Source organism: Rhinolophus ferrumequinum, chromosome 6, assembly GCF_004115265.2.
Source record: "Rhinolophus ferrumequinum isolate MPI-CBG mRhiFer1 chromosome 6, mRhiFer1_v1.p, whole genome shotgun sequence".
Classification (NCBI taxonomy): domain Eukaryota; kingdom Metazoa; phylum Chordata; class Mammalia; order Chiroptera; family Rhinolophidae; genus Rhinolophus; species Rhinolophus ferrumequinum.
Window position 1 is genome coordinate 44,546,364 of NC_046289.1, and position 17,958 is coordinate 44,564,321.

The following is a 17,958-nucleotide window of genomic DNA, read 5'->3' on the forward strand; positions in this document are numbered from 1 at the left end:
AGAGGAAAAATTTTCCGATGGTTCAGAAGACAGCAAGTATGAAATGACACATACCTGGTGCTCAGAAGCCCGTACGTCCACAATGGCACCCCTCACTCGAGGGAGCCAAGAACACAGCCATCCAACTCTAGCGGGGCAGAGATACTGTTCTCAACGTTTCTATCCCCTCAGCAGTTCACATGGCACCTTGACCTTGCACATAAGACACTGAAAATAAGTGTTTGTGAAGCCGAACCCATGTTGATTAACTAATGTAAATCCTGACAAGCTACAAGTGCCAAAAACCATAGAAACACAGGATGCTAACATGGAGAGGATTCCCTGCAGAAGACCTGGCCCAAATACTTCTTTGCAGAAATGAGAAAATCCTGAGTATATGACTTGCAAAAGGTAATGGAGAGAGTATGAAACTGAAAGAAAGCAAACGAATTAGAGACACTGGTTGGAGTTCAGCACAGACACTTACTGGTTATGTGATGTAGGCTAATTGCAAAACCTGTCACGCCCTTACTCTCTCCATCTATCATATGGGGTGGAGGACGGGGAGTGGGGTCAACAATCCATCTCACATGACAAGGCTGATGTGATTAATAACTTACATAACGTGAAAAGGACTCAGCAAGTGGTGGAAGATGCAAAAGCCAGTTGCTTTTATGTCTAATCATGCCACCACCCACCTTCCATTATTTTGGTGAGACCTAAGAGGAAAGAAGGCTACTCTCGACTTTCCTGTCATTGGCTTATCACCATCACTTCCACCTTCTTCTAGTTTTCCTGGCCCTCCACTGCCATATACACATAATCACCCAAAACTCTTGGCCTAGAGCTGGAAAACCAACCACCATGAGCACAAAGGACACAACAGACCCAAAGGATAAGGAAAAGCACCTCCCCCAGCCTCACCCCACCAACAGGAAGCCAAGACCCAAGTGAAAAATAATCAGCACCCCAGGCCCGGGCTAGGAACAAGCCAGAATGTTCACATGCTTCCCACAGACACTGCTCTGCTCTTGTTGAAGCAAGAGGGAATAAACACTTTCTCAGTAACCCGGAGACACGCAGATGTTTTCAGGATCCATGTTCCACGTAGGACCTGCCAAAGTCGGCAGGTGCCTGCACGAGTGTGCATGGCACTTCTTTATCATTAAAATAGACATTTAAAAGAATGGGGACCAGCAAGGGACAAACCTCCGAGGGAAGGCTCTCCTGGAGTTTATTCCCATCAGGCACCGCGGCTCTCATTCCAGAGGCCAGGGCAGGTCTAGAGAGTCCGGAAGGAAGTGGAGAAGTTGCTAAGGGACACTATGCTGGACTGAAAGCACAGCAGTCCTGACTCAGGAGACTTTTATCTCTGAACGGTCCACCCCAGTGAGAATAAAGCAAAAGCTAATGATTGCAGAAGACGTGCTGTGAGCCAGACCCTGCTAGAAGACTTACACCTATTATTACACCTATTACACCACAAAGAGACAGGTGTAATAATGGCCATTGTACAGATGAGGAAACTAAGAATCAAAAAGATAAAGAAACTTGCCCAAGGTCATGATGAGATGGTGACAATCAGTAAAAAAAAATAATTATTAGCACCTGCTGTGTGCCAAGACTATTCTGGGCTTTGGAGGCTCAGTGACAAACAAGATTTTTGTGGAGAAGAGCGGTATGAACAAACATCTGAATCCAAAGTCCCCTGTGCCATGCTACCTAATGGGAAGAGAAACAAATAGCAGCCATGAAGCCAAACTCTCTCTTTGAAGTTCTAGGCATCAAGGAGGAAACAGGGCCCCAATCACTATCCAGGGAATTAATCAAAACACAGGCACTGGGGTCAGACGGCAGCAGTTTAAGTTCTACCAATGCCACTTAGTATGGCCGTGGGTAAGTAATTCCATTTCTCTGAGACTATTTCCTCATTTGTAAAACCAGGGTGATGTATCCAACCATGAAAATTGTTGTGAAAATGCAACAAAATATTAATTTGCTTAGGATGTGTTTGATATAATACAGACCCAATATATATCAGTTTGTCGTTATTAGAATTGCTAACAGTGTTATTGTTGTTATTATTACTGTTAGTCACTGGGAAGAGAAAAAAGGTTCTCCAGGCAGTTAATGGTAAGAAGACTGGCAGCTCACATGTACGTGATTAGCTCACAACTGCCCTCTCACGTGCCCTCTTTGTTGTGTGTCAAAGGGGATTACTTCTCTACACGCCCAAAGAAACCCTTCAGGCCGCCCGTGGATCAGATTATAAACTCGCTGAGGGCAGGGACTGTCGCACTCATCTACACAACCCCGGAACCGGGTGCCTCACTCACAGCACTGCATATTATAAATGGATTAACCAGATTTTACCTATAGCAAAATCTTGGGGTCAAGAAAACTGGGAAATGTGCTCCAGGCACATCCACTAGGGGTAACTGGTTACCGTCACCTCTCTTTGAAGAGAGGCAGGGACCTAGGCAGGAGGCCTTTCATCGTTTGGCTCGTCCAATTTCTACAGTCAGACTTCCCAGGTGACCAAGACAGTACGGGGACCCAGGGAAACTAGCTGGTCAGGCCACCTCTCAGAGCGAAGATTAGACGAGAACCACTGTCATGCAGGGTGTCATGCGTGGTCTCTGTCCCGCTCCCCACATAAGAACGCAGGATATGGTGAGGCCAAAAAGGAACACCCACGGAGCCATAGGTAGGGGAGTCACACCACTATAGTCTCGCTGGCGGCTGGGTTGGAGACACAGGAAGCAGGAGCCAGACTATCCGCAACCTGCCGTCCACTTCGCTGCAATCGCAACCCGCACTCCACCGTGCTAACTGCAATCCGCTCTTCCTAGCTCAGCCACCATCTTCTTTGCTTGCCCCCATTTGCTGCTAGCGTAGCCACGGCAGTTATATTAGTGGCCAATGGCTCACTGGTTACAGCTGACGGCCAACTAGCCACAGCTGATGGCCATCCAATCACAGTTGATGGCCATTTACTACCTGAGGCAGCACCTTTCCACGCGAGGCCGAGAGCCTGGAAACTGCACTCCCGGCTCTGTCCCCACAGCCACCCAAGCCCAGGCTCCAGAGGCCAACAGGCCGCCACATACCATGTGCTCCATGCAGATGCTGATCTCGCCATCACTGTAGAAGGCACCGTAGAAGCCCACGATGTATGGGGAGTTACACTCATGGAGAACCTGCAGCTCCCTTATGATCTGGTTCCGGATTGCAGGTTTGATCTCCAGGTGAATTAGCTGAGGAAAAAAAAGTGGGAGGAAGAGAGGCTTTAAAAATATATGGATGGATGGATGGGAGCTTTCTTAAAAGCTTAAGCTCTTAAAAGTAGGATGAGAGGAAACAGGCAAGTTTTAACAAAAAGTTTCTGCCAAAAAGTTACTGAGTACCAACATACCAAGGCAGGTGTTGGCATTTGAGGAACTCTAACCAGAGGAAGACCAGCTGTGCCTCTGCTCCTGGGAGCCAAGACTGAGGAAGGGCTTACCCCTCCCAGAACAAGGCTGAATGGTGTGCTTCCTCTAAAAGGACCCGTGAAGCAGAGAGATGAAGGGAAAGTGGCCTCAAGGACTTGGCTACTAGTCAAGAGCTGTAGGAGTAGAAGGAAACGAGGAAATGGCTATGCTGACCTGAGCTGCCCAAGAGATTTCTCTTTGACCTCAGGAGCCTAATGTGGTTGAGATTTAGTAAAGGCCTCAGGTGCCACCTGATATCCCCCTAATTTGTCCCTTATTTCAGCCAGGGAGACAGGTGACAGACACAGGAAATGGTTCCCAAATAAGACTGAACTAAAAAGCAGCACAATGAGTGCCAGAGGGATATGGAAACAGTGGTCCTCAGTGCAGGCTGGAGCAGCTAGAGAAAGCTAAACAAGAGTGAACCCCAAAGATACACACTGTTTGAAACGATGGAAGGAACAACACAAGCAAAAATATGTGGACAGGAATAAACATAGTTTGCTGAAAACATGGAAGGGTCCCACTTCGCTGTATTCAGAAAGAGGAAAACCCAGCGTAGATGGGAAGGGAAATCCAGCTCAAAGAGCGCATGGCATGGTGGGGATCTGAGATGTTACACTGCAGGGAAATGAGGGGGACCACTGGCACGCTGGGGCATGGGGAGACAACTTGAAATGAGGGTTTTCTGCATCCCTGAGGCTTGGTAAATGCAACAGCTTCTCCTGCACTTGATAAATGACAACCATGCACTCTAGCATTTTTTCCAGAGCACACGGCAAGCTAACGAAGGGTCACTTGCTGTTATTTTCCAGTCTCAGGACGGCATAAATACACTAACACATCATTAGTGTATTTACCTACCATCTGATAGATAACATGAGTTCGAAATTCGAACAGCACAAAAGGTACTGAGTGAAAAGTCAGTCTTCCTTCCACCCTTGTCCCCAGGCCCCCACGTCTTCCAAGAGGTAAGCCAATTACCCGTTTACCAAGCAAGCTTAATGCAGTGGCCTCACCTTCCTGGCCATGACCAGGCCGGATGGCTTGTGGGAGACCTTGAACACGACCCCGCCATTGCCAGCGCCCAGCTCACTGATCTTCTCGAAGTCATCGTCCTTCAGTTCCCCCACCTTCTGCTTCTGGGTAAGAAAGGCCTCCAGGCGCTTCCGCTGCTGCTCGTCCAGCTCCAGCTCCTCCAGCTTCTTCTGCAAAGCCTCCAGGTTGGTCCTGTCCCAAAGCGGGGAGCACAGGTCACTACTGTCACCAGAGAAGTCCACTCAGAGAAAGAGGCTGGGAGCGAGGGTTCTATCTGCTACAGCTCTGCCCCCTTCACACCACCATCCCACACAATTCAACAGCGACAAGGCCTTGGTTTCCTCACTTGCAAAATAACATGCTACGAGTCTATGCTACTAGAGGAACCGAAGAATCCACTATAATCCAAAATGAGCCACCTTAATTTGCTTTAAATCCCCAGCTTCAAAAGCCCCGCTAGTGCTGTTAGTTGTATTGACACCATATACAAAATAAAATCTATTTACTAAAACCACTAAACTAAAACCAAACCAAGTCATCAAAACAGGTTCTAAAGTGAATCACCACAGTAGAAACCCTTCTTTCCAATGTGATCGGGTCGGGAATCAGGTTAATCAAAATAAAGCACGAATGGGGTGGCCGGATGGTCAGTTGGTTAGAGCGCGAGCTCTTAACAGCAAGGCTGCCGGTTCAATTCCCACATGGGATGGTGGGCTGCGCCCTCTGCAACTAAAGACTGAAAACGGTGACTGGATTTGGAGCTGGGCTGCGCCCTCCACAACTAGACTGATGGACAACGACTTGGAGCTGATGGGCCCTGGAGAAACACACTGTTCCTCAATAGTCCCCAATAAAAAAATTAAAAAAAAAAAAAGCACAAATCATAAAAAAAATACCTAAAGTTTTTATTTTTGAGTAATACATATAAATGTGCACTCATTCACCCACCTTGTAACATAGGGCAAGGCCCTCTCTTTGAGTAAGGGTCCACTGGTAAGAGCCTCATATTCTTTCGTATATGAACCAGAACATAATACATTGTCTATCATTTCCAATTCCTGATTCTTTAAAGTGGAGTAAAAATGTAGACACTTACAGAAAAACATCAGAATAAAAGTCTAAGAGTTTTATGATTTCCCGAATCTTCATGCTCATCTAATTGAACAATAATGTTTTTCAGTGACTTGGAATTATAGTGTCTTTCTACAGCGCAGTTCATAGGGGGGAAAAGAAAGAAAACCACCTCATTTGCAGCCATACTTCATCAGTCCATCTGATATTAAAATACATTACTTAACTCCAACACCAGCTATAACTGTGCAAATGGCTTTGGGAACAAACTGGCTCTTGGTAAGCACATAATTCAACCAGTGGGTGCTGAAGGAGTGGGCAAAGCCGCGAGCAGCCTGCTAGCTGGGCATTCAGCCTGCTGCGGGCATCACTCAGTGTGTCTTACAGGAGAGAACTGAAAAGAGTTCATTACTCCTGGGAGTTCATTGCGAAGAGGGTGGTAAAGAGCGCTTCTACTATGTTTCATCTGATTTCAGTTCCTAGTCTAAGCAAACAACACAGGTGACAAGACAGGCCGCCATCACTCATCAGAATGTGGGTGCCCCCATCCCCACACACATACACACCATTTCTGAGCTTGAATTCATACTCTTCATTCACACTCTCTTCCAATCTCAAAAAAGCAGGGAGATGGAGACCTAATGCCTCCCCAGTGTACGGAAGCTCCAACACGGCCTGACAAATAACACAGGACATGGGGCCAAAGAGGACACAAGGCTGATTTTACTTATTTTTCTCACTGGGTAACTTGGGGGGGAGGAAAGACGATGCTATGGACTGAACTGTGCCCCCCCAAATTCATATGTTGAAGCCCTAACCCCCAAATGTAACTATGCTTAGAGAGAGGCCTTTTAGAAGGTAATTAAGGTTAAATAAGGTCATATAAGTGGAGTCCTAATCAGACAGGATTGGTGGCCTTATAAGAGACGTGACCTCCTCCCCCACAACCTCACATACACTGGCACCCTTCTTGGACTTCAAGCCTCCAGAACTGTGAGAAAACAAATTTTTGTTGTTTAAGCCACCAGTTTATGGTATTTTATTATGCAGCCTGAGCAGGCTAGGATAGCTGGTCAATACCTGTTTCCCCGAAAATAAGACCTAGCCAGACCATCTGCTCTAGTGCGTCTTTTGGAGCAAAAATTAATATAAGACCTGGTCTTATTTTACTGTAAGACCAGGTATAATATAATATAAAATATAATATAATGTAATACCGGGTCATATATTAATTTTTGCTCCAGAAGACGCATTAGAGCTGATGGTCCGGCTAGGTCTTATTTTCGGGGAAACACGGTATTCTCATCCTACAAAAAGGCTCAACTAAGTCTCACAGCTGCCCCCAGACGCTCAGGTGTGGGGACCTGGAACAGTGTGGTTGGAGTGCATAGTGCACATCCTCTGGTTTCCTTTCTCTCAGGTCTCTCCACAAAGGAGCCCATTGATAACATTTAAACACACATGTCAAATGCAGACACACCCCACAGCAGGCCAGCTGGAAATGCAGACTCTAAAAGGTACTATCAAAAAGCCACACACATACACACACACACACACACACACACGGTATGAGGGAGGAAAGGAGGGCTGGGTGAAAGGAAAAGTCACTCTCCTCACAACACTGTGTATTATGCTAAGTGTTTTCTGTTTATGAATGCATTTAATCCACGATGCTACAATGACAACAGGTAATAAACTCAAACATACGCAACTGAAGTAACTTGTCCAAGGTTACACAGCAAGTCAGCGGCGGATTCAAACCTGGGCAGAGAGAATCTCTAACCTTCACCACAATACCATGCTGCTGCATTACCTCTTCAAAGAGTTCCTTCCAGACTTCAAGGGAGTCAACTAGCAAACATGGTATGATGTCAGTGTGGGGCACTGATGCACCAGGCTCAATCAGACGTGAAGACGGCGTGCCTACACGAGAGCCCTTTGCCCCACAGGCAATCCTGTTTCCCTTGCACATCAAGCTGAACACTGCCTTGCAATAACACTGGCCACAAGAAACCCCACCTATGTGGCCAATAAAATAAAATAAAAGGAACACTGATTCTGTTTCTCTTCCTGAGTCTCTGTAGAAATACGTAATTCTCCCACCTTCAGGAAGGAAAAGTAAATCTGGGCCTTGGGCCACCGCCCTCCCTCCTCCACCACCTACCCAACTGCCCCACCAGTAAGGAACTGGCTCCTGCTTGGTGCTCGCAGAAGGTGGAACCAGGGAGAGACTATACAGGGCAAAGACTATAAACTGTTGCAGCAAGACTCTAATGACGGCCAGGGGAACAGTGTCGCCAAAATAACAAATCATTAGTAACCTGGAATCCTGGATTCTCATCCCAAGTTAGTCATCAACTAGCTGTGTGACCATTTTAACCTTGACACATGTCAGTTTTCTGTTCTGTAAAATGGAGTAACAACTCCATGCCTACTTCACCAGGGGAGGAACAAAACAAAAACGAATGGGAAGAAACACTAGAATGTTGACACATTCCCACACTCATTTTAGGACAGGTGGGGGAAGGCTGGAGGAAAAGGAGCCAAGGCGGCAACAGCAAGATCCAGAAATACTACCTTTCCTTTAATTTAGTAATTCGTAAAACCCTCTAAAAGTTTTTTAAAATTGTTTCAGAGAATGAAAGACAAAAGATTTTATCTGAAAGTGAAAGGAAAATCCTGGCATCAAAATGACTTTCAGGACTCATTAAAAAGATATCCCCCCCCAACAGTATTCAGTATTGCTTCCTCTCGCACAGGGTTCCATGATGTTCGACAAGTCTCACTTCTGCCCTTCCAGGGTAAATGCTTCAAGCAAAGGAAATAGGAAGAGGGGCTCCTCACCCCTCACCCACAGCAACCTCCAAAACTCAGACGGTAAAAACCTGCCTCCTACATAATCTTTGGTTTTCAATGAAAAACAACAAAATCAGAAGTAGGGATTGAGAAAAGACATTGAAGCCCAGCACAATAATCTCTGACACCCATATACAGTCCTCTCCAGGGACCAGCTGTGATGAGCTCTGACCCCCATCCAGTTCACTACAGCAGAGAGAAAACCACACTCTGGAATGTGAATTCTGCACCACGGCAAACACAAGGTCGTTGAGATACAAGATTACAGGTTTGAAATGGGAAGGCAGGGAAAGGCAAAGAATGCTGCGAAAAACAAGGGCTGTCATTTGTGTTCTGCAAACACCCGGAGGCACAATGAAGTGGGTGGGGACAGGACGCTCCTCCAGGCGAGAACATCTCCTTCCCTCTCCTCTCACCAATCTGCTCAGCCTAATTACGGGACCACCACTGGAATCTTCCATGTGTGGCTTGGGGTTTAGATCCAGAAGCAATGTAACATGTAGCCCAGGGAGGGATCTTACAGACCACCCGATCCAACCCGCTTTACGGGTCAGGAAACGGAGACCCAGAGGACCAGGTCACAGCTTACTGGTTGCAGGTCTCCCAGCACCCAGGACAGAGCTGCTCTCAAGGCCCCACACTCCCACCTCCAACTCTCATGGCCACTGAAATAGGAAGGTGACCTAAAGGAACGACTGAAGTGGGAGGCAGACGAGGGCCAAAGGAATAGGGTCTTTAAACAGCCACACGCTGAACAGAAATTGGCCACAACTGCACGCAGAACACCATCCAGCTGTCTGTCCGCAGCCTGAGCCTGGCTCTAGCCTGGCAGAGCAAGGCTCCTCTGCCAGGAGGGAGCCCAGAGGGAAGAGCAGAGGATGGCAACCAATCTCAGTGCTGGAAGGAGAATGTTCCAGTGCAGGTAACTGCCCTCACTGAAGAGAGCCCAAGGAGTTTTGAAGTTCTCACTCCCCTGTGGCATTTGGCAAATAGGAACGCTCCTGGGGCAGGGAAGAGGGAAGCAGAGGCATGAAGACCCAAGCCCAGTGGGCACAGCACCCAAAGACTCCAGCTGCAACCCCTTGATCCACACCCTACACCAGTCCCCATCTGCGAGACCTGGGGCAAGTTACCTCCCTTTCTGGTCCTCAGTTTCCATATATATATATATATATATATATATATATATAGTGGGGGGAGGAGAGGAGAGAGGGGCGAGTTGTCTAGATGTCTCTGAGGTCCAAGCCTCTCGATGTGACAGCCAGCTGAGGTGCAGAATGAGGCTGAGGGGTGCCCAGGCTGAGGGGCTGCCCCAGGCCGTGGGGGAAAGAGAAGAACTGGCTTCAGGGTTCTCTGCACAGTCAATCCATGGACAACAGGGGCTGTAGGGTGTGCGGGGTCGGGGGTCACAGAGTAGTAAGAGAGGAAAGGAGAACGGGCCTGAAGAAGGCAGAGGGCCAAAGGCACCACTTACCAACTTCCAGACTCGACCCTTGCTAGCCCTTCTGTGTTAGAGAATGCAGACGTGCCAGCTAGCAGCAGCCCCAGACAACCTGGTGAAGAAGGGCCTCCATCTATACCCGCCACACCCCCACCCCGCAGGCCACTCTAGGAAGGCTAGTCAACCCACTAGGCAGTACAATTCTAGGCTTATGTATTCAGGCTCTGTGAAAGAAGCCAGATGCAAAAGAATACATGCTATGTCATTCCATCTGTAAAAAATTTTTTTCAAAAAAGGCAAAACTAATCTATGTAATTATAAAGTAGGAAAGAAATCACCCTTTGTGGGGGAGGGAGGGTAGTAACCAGAAGGGGGCATGTGATGGTTAACTTCACATGTCCATTTGTCTAGGCCACAGCGCCAAGATATTAGTCAAACATTATTCTGGATGTTCCTATGAAAGTATGCTTTTTGAGGGGTGGGGTGGGGTAGTGAGATTAACATTCAAATTGGTCGACTGAGTCAAGCACCAGATTACCATCTCTAATGTGAGTGGGCCTCATCCAATCAGTTGAAGGTCTTAATAAAACAAAGGCTGACCTCCCTGAAGAAAGAACTCGGCCAGCAGACTGCCTAGGAACTCAAATTGCAACTCTGTCATGGGTCTCCAGCCTGACAGACTACCCTGGAGATTTCGGACTTACCGAGGCTTCCACAATTACATAAGCCACTTCTTTTAAAAGTCCCAGTCTATCTGTCTCCTCTGTCTCTCAATCTCAATTTCTCTCTCTAGATAGGAAGGAAGGAAGGAAGGAAGGAAGGAAGGAAGGAAGGAAGGAAGGAAGGAAGGAAGGAAGGAAGGGGAAGGGGAAGGGGAGGGAAAGGAAAGGAAAGGAAAGGAAAGGAAAGGAAAGGAAAGGAAAGGAAAGGAAAGGAAAGGAAAGGAAAGGAAAGGAGAAAGAGAGAGAAAGAAATGTTGGGTGCTGTGTTCTGATTTATTTTAATTCTTTTTTTTTTTCCTCTTTGTGTTTCAGTTTGGATAATTTCTATTGACCTATCTTCAGGGTCCCTGATTCTTTCCTTAGTTCTGTCCAGTCTGCTGAGGAGCCTGTTAACCTTTGATGTCAACTTTTTTTTTTTTTAATTTCTAGCATTTCCACTCAACCTATTTTTAGACTGCATCTCTTCTGAAATTCCTCGTTTGTTCATGCAAGCTGTTGTCCACCTGTAACATTAATCATGGTTATTGTACAGCCCGTCTGACAATTCCAACATCTGAGTCATCCCTGAGTCTGGTTCTGTGGATTGCCTTATCTCTTGATAATATAACCGGTTGGTTTTTTCTCTCACTTGATTTTTGTGCCTTGTAATTTTTGACTGAAAGCTGGACATTATTACAGAAGAATAGAGACTGAGGGAAATCGTCTTCATGCTTGACAATGGGCGTGCTCTCCTGTCATGCTGTCAGTGTCTGTTAGTCAGGCTATTAGTCAGGAGTTGAGCTGGGCTGAGGTTTCCTTGTTAATGTTAAAACCACAGGCTGCAAATTTCTCCAATACTGAGTTTTATCTTGTGCTAAAAGTGGAGTCTGAGCTGCAGTGGTTTTTTTCCTACTCCTCCCTCAGCTTTGAACTGTCCCCTCATGCCTGGCTACAGAGTGGAGTCTTTTTCCATGCTCTTGTCCCCCCACCAGGGTAAACTGAAATGACTGTGTTTGGTGCTGGGCTTGTGGAGGAGTAGGTGGAGGGTGACAGGTCTCTTGTCCTGGCCCAGCCGCAGTCTTCAGCAGGCCTTTGAGCATGGCTTCCCCTCCTCTCCACAGCAGCCAAACTGTACCTTTTATTTGTGGCAATTCTTGGGCAGGAGAAGTTTCCTATACCTCCTCCAGCAATAGGAGACCTTTGTAGACCTCTGCTTGTTGGTGTTAAGCCCAGCTTCGGACTTAGATTCTTCAGCATGGGAAGTCATGCTTCAGCGAAGCCATTCTCCTTCATGGTTCCTAACGCACTTCACTGAATTTAGCAGAGGTATTTTTTTTCCCTTTTCCTTGACGCTGCTGCTCACGTCTTGGTCACCCACTCTTTTCTGCCTGCTAAGAGATGTGTAGGTGAGAAAAAGCTCACAGCCATTGTCCTTGATAGCAGCCCCCAGGCCCACTTCCAGGGACAGAGATATATGCAGGAAATCAGCTGCTTCCAGGTCAGCACAGAACTGGTCTTTCACAACGGCACAGGAAAGTACTAGAAAGTAGAGAAACATGCATGTGGCTGCCAGATACTTTATCTCATCCTCATTGCGTCTTCCTGTGAGACTAAATTAATTGTTTCATCTTCCCAGATCTTCCCTGAGAGTACATTCATTTCTACACTAGAAGGCCCTCAGTGAAATAGCGAAAGGAACACAGACAGCAAATGGCAGATGAAGACAATGATGTGATGATAACAGAAGCTGGTTGTAGAGATTAGAGTGCAATGTAAAAAAACGTTAGACTCACCTAAAATGCTAAACAAATATTTAATATTGTTATTCTACTGTCAGCTAATTATTGGTTAAGAAGAATAACACTTGATTTGAGAGTATCTATAGATTTATTGCACACCTGCTATATGCCACGTATTCTGCTGTGGATAAACTTCTTTAATCTCCTAACACCATCATGCTGGCATTACCACTGCTAGTGGTGTCTCACCACCACTCCCCAAAAGACAAGGGAACAAGGACCGCTCAACAGTTCCCCTTATTCTCACAAGGGTCCTAGGACACAAATGGCTCTATAGTTCAGGATATGCTGGAGTAATCAGAGTAAGTTTTGTGGGGATATGAGACCTGAATTGGTCTAGAACAATACATAAAATTTAGACAGATGTTGAATTGTACTTTTATACAGCTGAAAATTGTTATTAATCAAAGTTACCCTGATAAATTTAAAAAGTTTTAATTTTCCATGGCAAAAACAGAGAAAGGGCATTCTAGTAGGGTCCACTCTGTAGATAACGGTATAGAACTGAGATTTAAGAATATTATAAGGGCCGGCCCGGTGGCTCAGGCGGTTAGAGCTCCATGCTCCTAACTCCGAAGGCTGCCGGTTCGATTCCCACATGGGCCAGTGGGCTCTCAACCACAAGGTTGCCGGTTCGACTCCAACAAGGGATGGTGGGCTGCGCCCCCTGCAACTAGCAATGACAACTGAACCTGGAGCTGACCTGCGCCCTCCACAACTAAGACTTGAAGCTGAACGGCACCCTCCACAACTAAGATTGAAAGGACAACAACTTGACTTGGAAAAAAGGCCTGGAAGTACACACTGTTCCCCAATAAAGTCCTGTTCCCCTTCCCCAATAAAATCTTTATTAAAAAAAAAAAAGAATATTATAAGCAAAGAGTTAAGTGTTAGGAGAATAAAATAAAGAGAATTAAGATAGACGTTTATCTTTAATTTCACTTTAAACAAGTAAGAATCATATTCCTAGACTTAAAAAAAAAAATTCAACTTACCACTTGGAATCAACAGGTTCCTGAAATCATATATAAATTACCCTCCCACAGCATGTTTCCGCGAGACTCACTGAAAAACACATGTGACAAACACATGCATACACACACACACACACATACATACACAGAGGAACCTCTGGAGTGACAGACAATACCACTCACTCACATAGACTCTTCTTAAATATTGAACAATATCCTGAATCAGAGAGTGGTGTCACACTGTTGCTTGAAAAACTGACAGCCTATATAGGTTCCTTCTGCCCCAGTGGAAAAAATTTGTTTCATGTTAGCTACACATGAATTAATTCCTAAAGGATCAGGCTTCCATAGAAGTACAAAAAGGAAAAGAAATGGAGTTTGGAGGGAAAGGAAAAAAAGACCAGGAGACAGAGGACAAAAACAAATATCACCTTTACTTGACAGGGGCAAGAGAAGGACGTAACAGCCTGATAAAGAATAAAATTTAGATGCAGTTAAGAGATGAGCTTCCTAAATGCTAGCTGTGGTACACCCATTAACTCATTTAATACTCACAACATTAAAAAATAGGTACGTTGTTGTCCTTTTACAGATATGGAAATGGAGACCAAGAGCAGTTAAGTAATTTACCCAAAGGAAGGGCTGGAACTCCAAAGCTTCGTCTTTTCTCCACACTTTGCTGAAGAGCTCAAGTCCTTCAAACAAATCTCCCACCAACTCATCCCTAACACTCGATATTTACCCATCAGTGATTTATTTCTTTGAGGTCAAGAACTGTGTTCTGTTAAAAAGTCAAAGTTCCTGAAAGGACAATAAATACCCAAAGAGGAATGCCCTTCAGAGAACACTCAAGGCTGACACAAGATTGGGGTCAGAAGGGAACAGACAGGACACTGCCCAGGTGTCCTCCCCCACTGGGAGGAGCAGTAAGAAATCTGCCATCAGAAAAACAGAGGGAGCCCAGGGTCTGGTGGTGGCCACAGAATGGGTGTGGCTGGCTGTTCGGAAAGGACAATTGGTTGACTGTGGCCCTAGAAAGATGATGTATTTGACCCCACCCGATTCCCTGTTCTTGAGAACCTGACCTTTTAGAAACTTCCTGTCATAATGGCCCATAAAGATGCAGGTTGCTCTTCAATGGGAGAGGAGGTAGAGGACCCAATGTGACCATAATCTAAAGACCTCATAACCCAGAACCAAGAGGACGCTCCAGTCCCCAGGGCAGAAAGATCAACAGTGAGTGCCCGGAAGCACAGCTAAGGGCAGGGAGATGTAGTCAGAAGAATCACAGCACTCAAAAGGCTACCATTCTAGTCCTCGTTGAAGAATGTCAATTCCCCAGACCTGCTTCCTCCCTTCAATACACAAACAACATGTTTGACCTTTCTCCTTGCCCAAAGTATATAGGAAGGGTCAGCAAACCCCACCTGTGAGCACACATCACCTTTGAGGAAAATTCCACTCCCTAGATGGCTCTCTAGCAACGCTCAGGGAATCCTGATCTCAGGATCAGGCTGAAAGGCCATACAAAGTGCTCACTGAGGCACTCAACTTCTTAATCTAGGGCGTGGAAAACTACTATCCAGGTCCTCAAATTAATAGCAATTGGCCTGGCAGGGTCAAAATCTACCTGGCAGAATATCATGAACCAGAGAAAATGAAATTTAATTAAACCAAAACTGACATGCTTGCTTCTGTCTTGTGAAAGAAGGTGGAGGGTGGAGAAATAAGCACGCTAACAAACCCCTCCTAGCAGAGGCTCCCGGAAGGCCAGAAGGCTTGCCCACAGCTTAGAAGGCTCTGCTCCTAAGCCTGGGCATAGGCAGGAGCAGGCCTGAGCAGCACGTCGGGGTGGAGCTGCAGAGCTGAATTTTGTGGCAGAATAAAATGGGAGAGGCATGTTTTAGGGGTGGCTGTGAAACGCAAGGAAAGGAAAAGGATGCACCATGGCAGAGTGTCAAAGATCATTTAAGACCAAAAATACCTAATACTAGTAGGTTGTAAGTTCTTTATTGCTAAAATGTAATTCTTCCCACGCCAGACCTTCAGTCCAATCTGCCATGCACACAAATAGCTCTGCGTGTATTTTGTTCTGACTGCTGTTTGGGGGAAACCAAGAAAAGGGGGCTGAATTCCAAGCTGGTTCAACACAGAGAGAAAAGAAAAACCACAGAAAGGGAAACGTGAGTCCCACAGGAGGAGTGACCATGAGAATGTAAACCTCTAAAACTGCGCCAAAGTAGAAGAGGGCAGGGTATAGGAAACTTGAGCAGAAGTCTGGCTTCCACCCATTTATACCTACAGCTGTGAAAATGCAATACAGATTTATTATGGAGCAGCCACTGTGTGACAGGCAGGCACTATACATGCTCTGCTAGAGGCTAAGAAGGTGCAGGCGAGGAAGGTCCTGCCCATACCAGGCAGAGTGTGAGTGTGTGAGTGTGTGTGTGTGTGTGTGTGTGTGTGTAACAAGCATGGAGACAGGGATACAGAGATGAAAGAGAAACAGAGAGATATGACAGTGCAAGCCAAACACAGGGAAAAATACTAACAAGTACAGCAACTGCAGGGCAAGGCAGACCCTAATCCTGAAAGTGAGGTGGGCACAGGGGGTTATGGGGACAGCAAAAAAGACCCTAATTCTACCTAAGATGAGGAAGGGAAAGTGCACGTCAGAAAATGGAATGCTGAAGCTTAGTCCTGAAGGGAGTCAGTGTTTGCAGCAGAGGGAAAAGCACTCCAGGCTTGGGCATCAGTATGAACAAAAAAGTACTGAAAGTTACAAGCTGCTGCAAGTGGCCAAAGAGTAGATGCATCCAGAAGGGAGCCCAGATGCGGCTGGAGGGTAAGCTGGGGCTAGACCATGAAGGGCACAGCACACCAAACTAAGGAATTAGGTTTGGGGAGGAGGTGGGGGAATGAGGGAGATATTAGTCAAAGGATACAAACTTGCAATTAGAAGATAAATAGGTTCTGGAGATCTAATGCAGGGCATAATGATTAGAGTCAACAACACTGTATTACATACTTCAAAGTTGCTAAGAGACTAGATCTTAAATGTTCTCATCAGAAAAAAGAAGTGATAATTATGCGACAGGATAGAGCTGTTAGCTAATGCTATAGGGGTAATCATATTGCAATACATAAATGTATCAAATCAACACATGGATACTCTTTAAACTTACACAAAGTTAAAAAAAAAAAAATCATTGAGGGAGCAGCTGGATGGCTCAGTTGGTTAGAGCCCGAGCTCTGAACAAGGCTGCCGGTTCAATTCCCGCATGGGATGGTGGGTAGTGCCCCCTGCAATTAAAGATTAAAAACGGCGACTGGACTTGGGGCTGAGCTGCGCCCTCCACAACTAGATTGTATGACGACTTGGAGCTGATGGAACCTGGAGAAACACACGGTTCCCCAATATTCCCCAATAAAATTTATTTAAAAAACAACAATAACAACAACAAAAACGACAGTCCTAGCATACCAGCCTAGATAGAATGCCTCTGGATGTTTAGGGTTCAGCAAAGAGCGGCTTGACATCTTAGCTTCTAAAAAATGCCATAAGAATACTTGTTTTAATATTTAAACATCTAAAATACATGCAAGATATCACAATTTGACCAGGATGCAATTTAAGTATGCAGTTTTGGGGTCAAATCACCCATAACATGCTTATGCAAAGCAGACATTTGAGTAAGTGCAAAAATTCTATTTTGCAACCTTCATAGAAATGGAGTCAAGAGCTCCCAACTCAGGAGATACTGGCTTCCTTGAGACAAAGAGCGTATAGAAATCCGAAGTCTAAAGCCTGCTGAGCTCAGCTTTTCAGGTCCTTGGAAGCCCACTGTGGACTCCTTTGTTAGATAAGTAACTTCTCATCACCTCGTCTGAGGAAATAACCCTCAACTGAAAGTCGGGAGGCCTGGGGCCCTCCATCAACTCTGCTGGTAACTGGTCACCTACCCTTGAACATCTCTCATTTGCATTAAACGGAAGCACACTCCTCCTATATCACAAGGGACTGTTATAAGTACCTGCACAGAGAATGGTGAGAATGTCTTCCGAAACACTTAGATAGGTAAACACACTGAAAAGATACTCTGCTAAAAACAACAAAAATGCCTTTCTTCTAACTTGCTTTTGGTTAGAAAAGTGTGATTGTGGATGACACCTCACATTAATTATAAATCCTCAAAGAGCATTAAAGACTATACCAACGATCAAGATTAGAAAACAAAATCTACTAAGACAATAATACTCTACTGCATATTAAGTAGAGTTTATTAAACTTCAGCTGTAGAGAAAAGACAACTGCAAAATCAGCATTAAGCATTCTTCAGATCTTGGTCACTTTGGGTCAAAATTCTACAGGCTCTGCCTCGCATTCAAAAGGGACTCATGTTCTTACAACAGCAGATAAGATGTGTCCACCAAGCTCTTCCTCTTCATTTCTCCCCACCCACTTCCTTTTCTTCCAAAGGCGAGTCTCTCATTCACCCACTGGTTTGCCACATCCTGCCTCTGAAGCTACTTCCTAGGAGCTGCCTGGGCTATTCTGAGATGAGTGTTAACACCTTCAGGACCTCAGACCACCCGTATACTTCTGGCATCCCCTACCCACCCCAG

The 17,958-nt window shown here is 45.8% G+C and overlaps 1 protein-coding gene across 1 annotated transcript in view; it reads right to left on the reverse strand.

Moving 5' to 3' along the window:
• MAP2K1 (mitogen-activated protein kinase kinase 1) overlaps window positions 1-17,958 on the reverse strand; it is a 71,073-nt gene that overhangs the window by 32,629 nt on the left and 20,486 nt on the right. The window contains exons 2-3 of the mRNA XM_033107263.1: window positions 4,472-4,682; window positions 3,090-3,236 (exon numbers count right to left, since the gene is read on the reverse strand). Of these exons, the coding sequence (XP_032963154.1) occupies window positions 3,090-3,236; window positions 4,472-4,682 (358 nt within the window). The remainder of the gene's footprint in view (window positions 1-3,089; window positions 3,237-4,471; window positions 4,683-17,958) is intronic.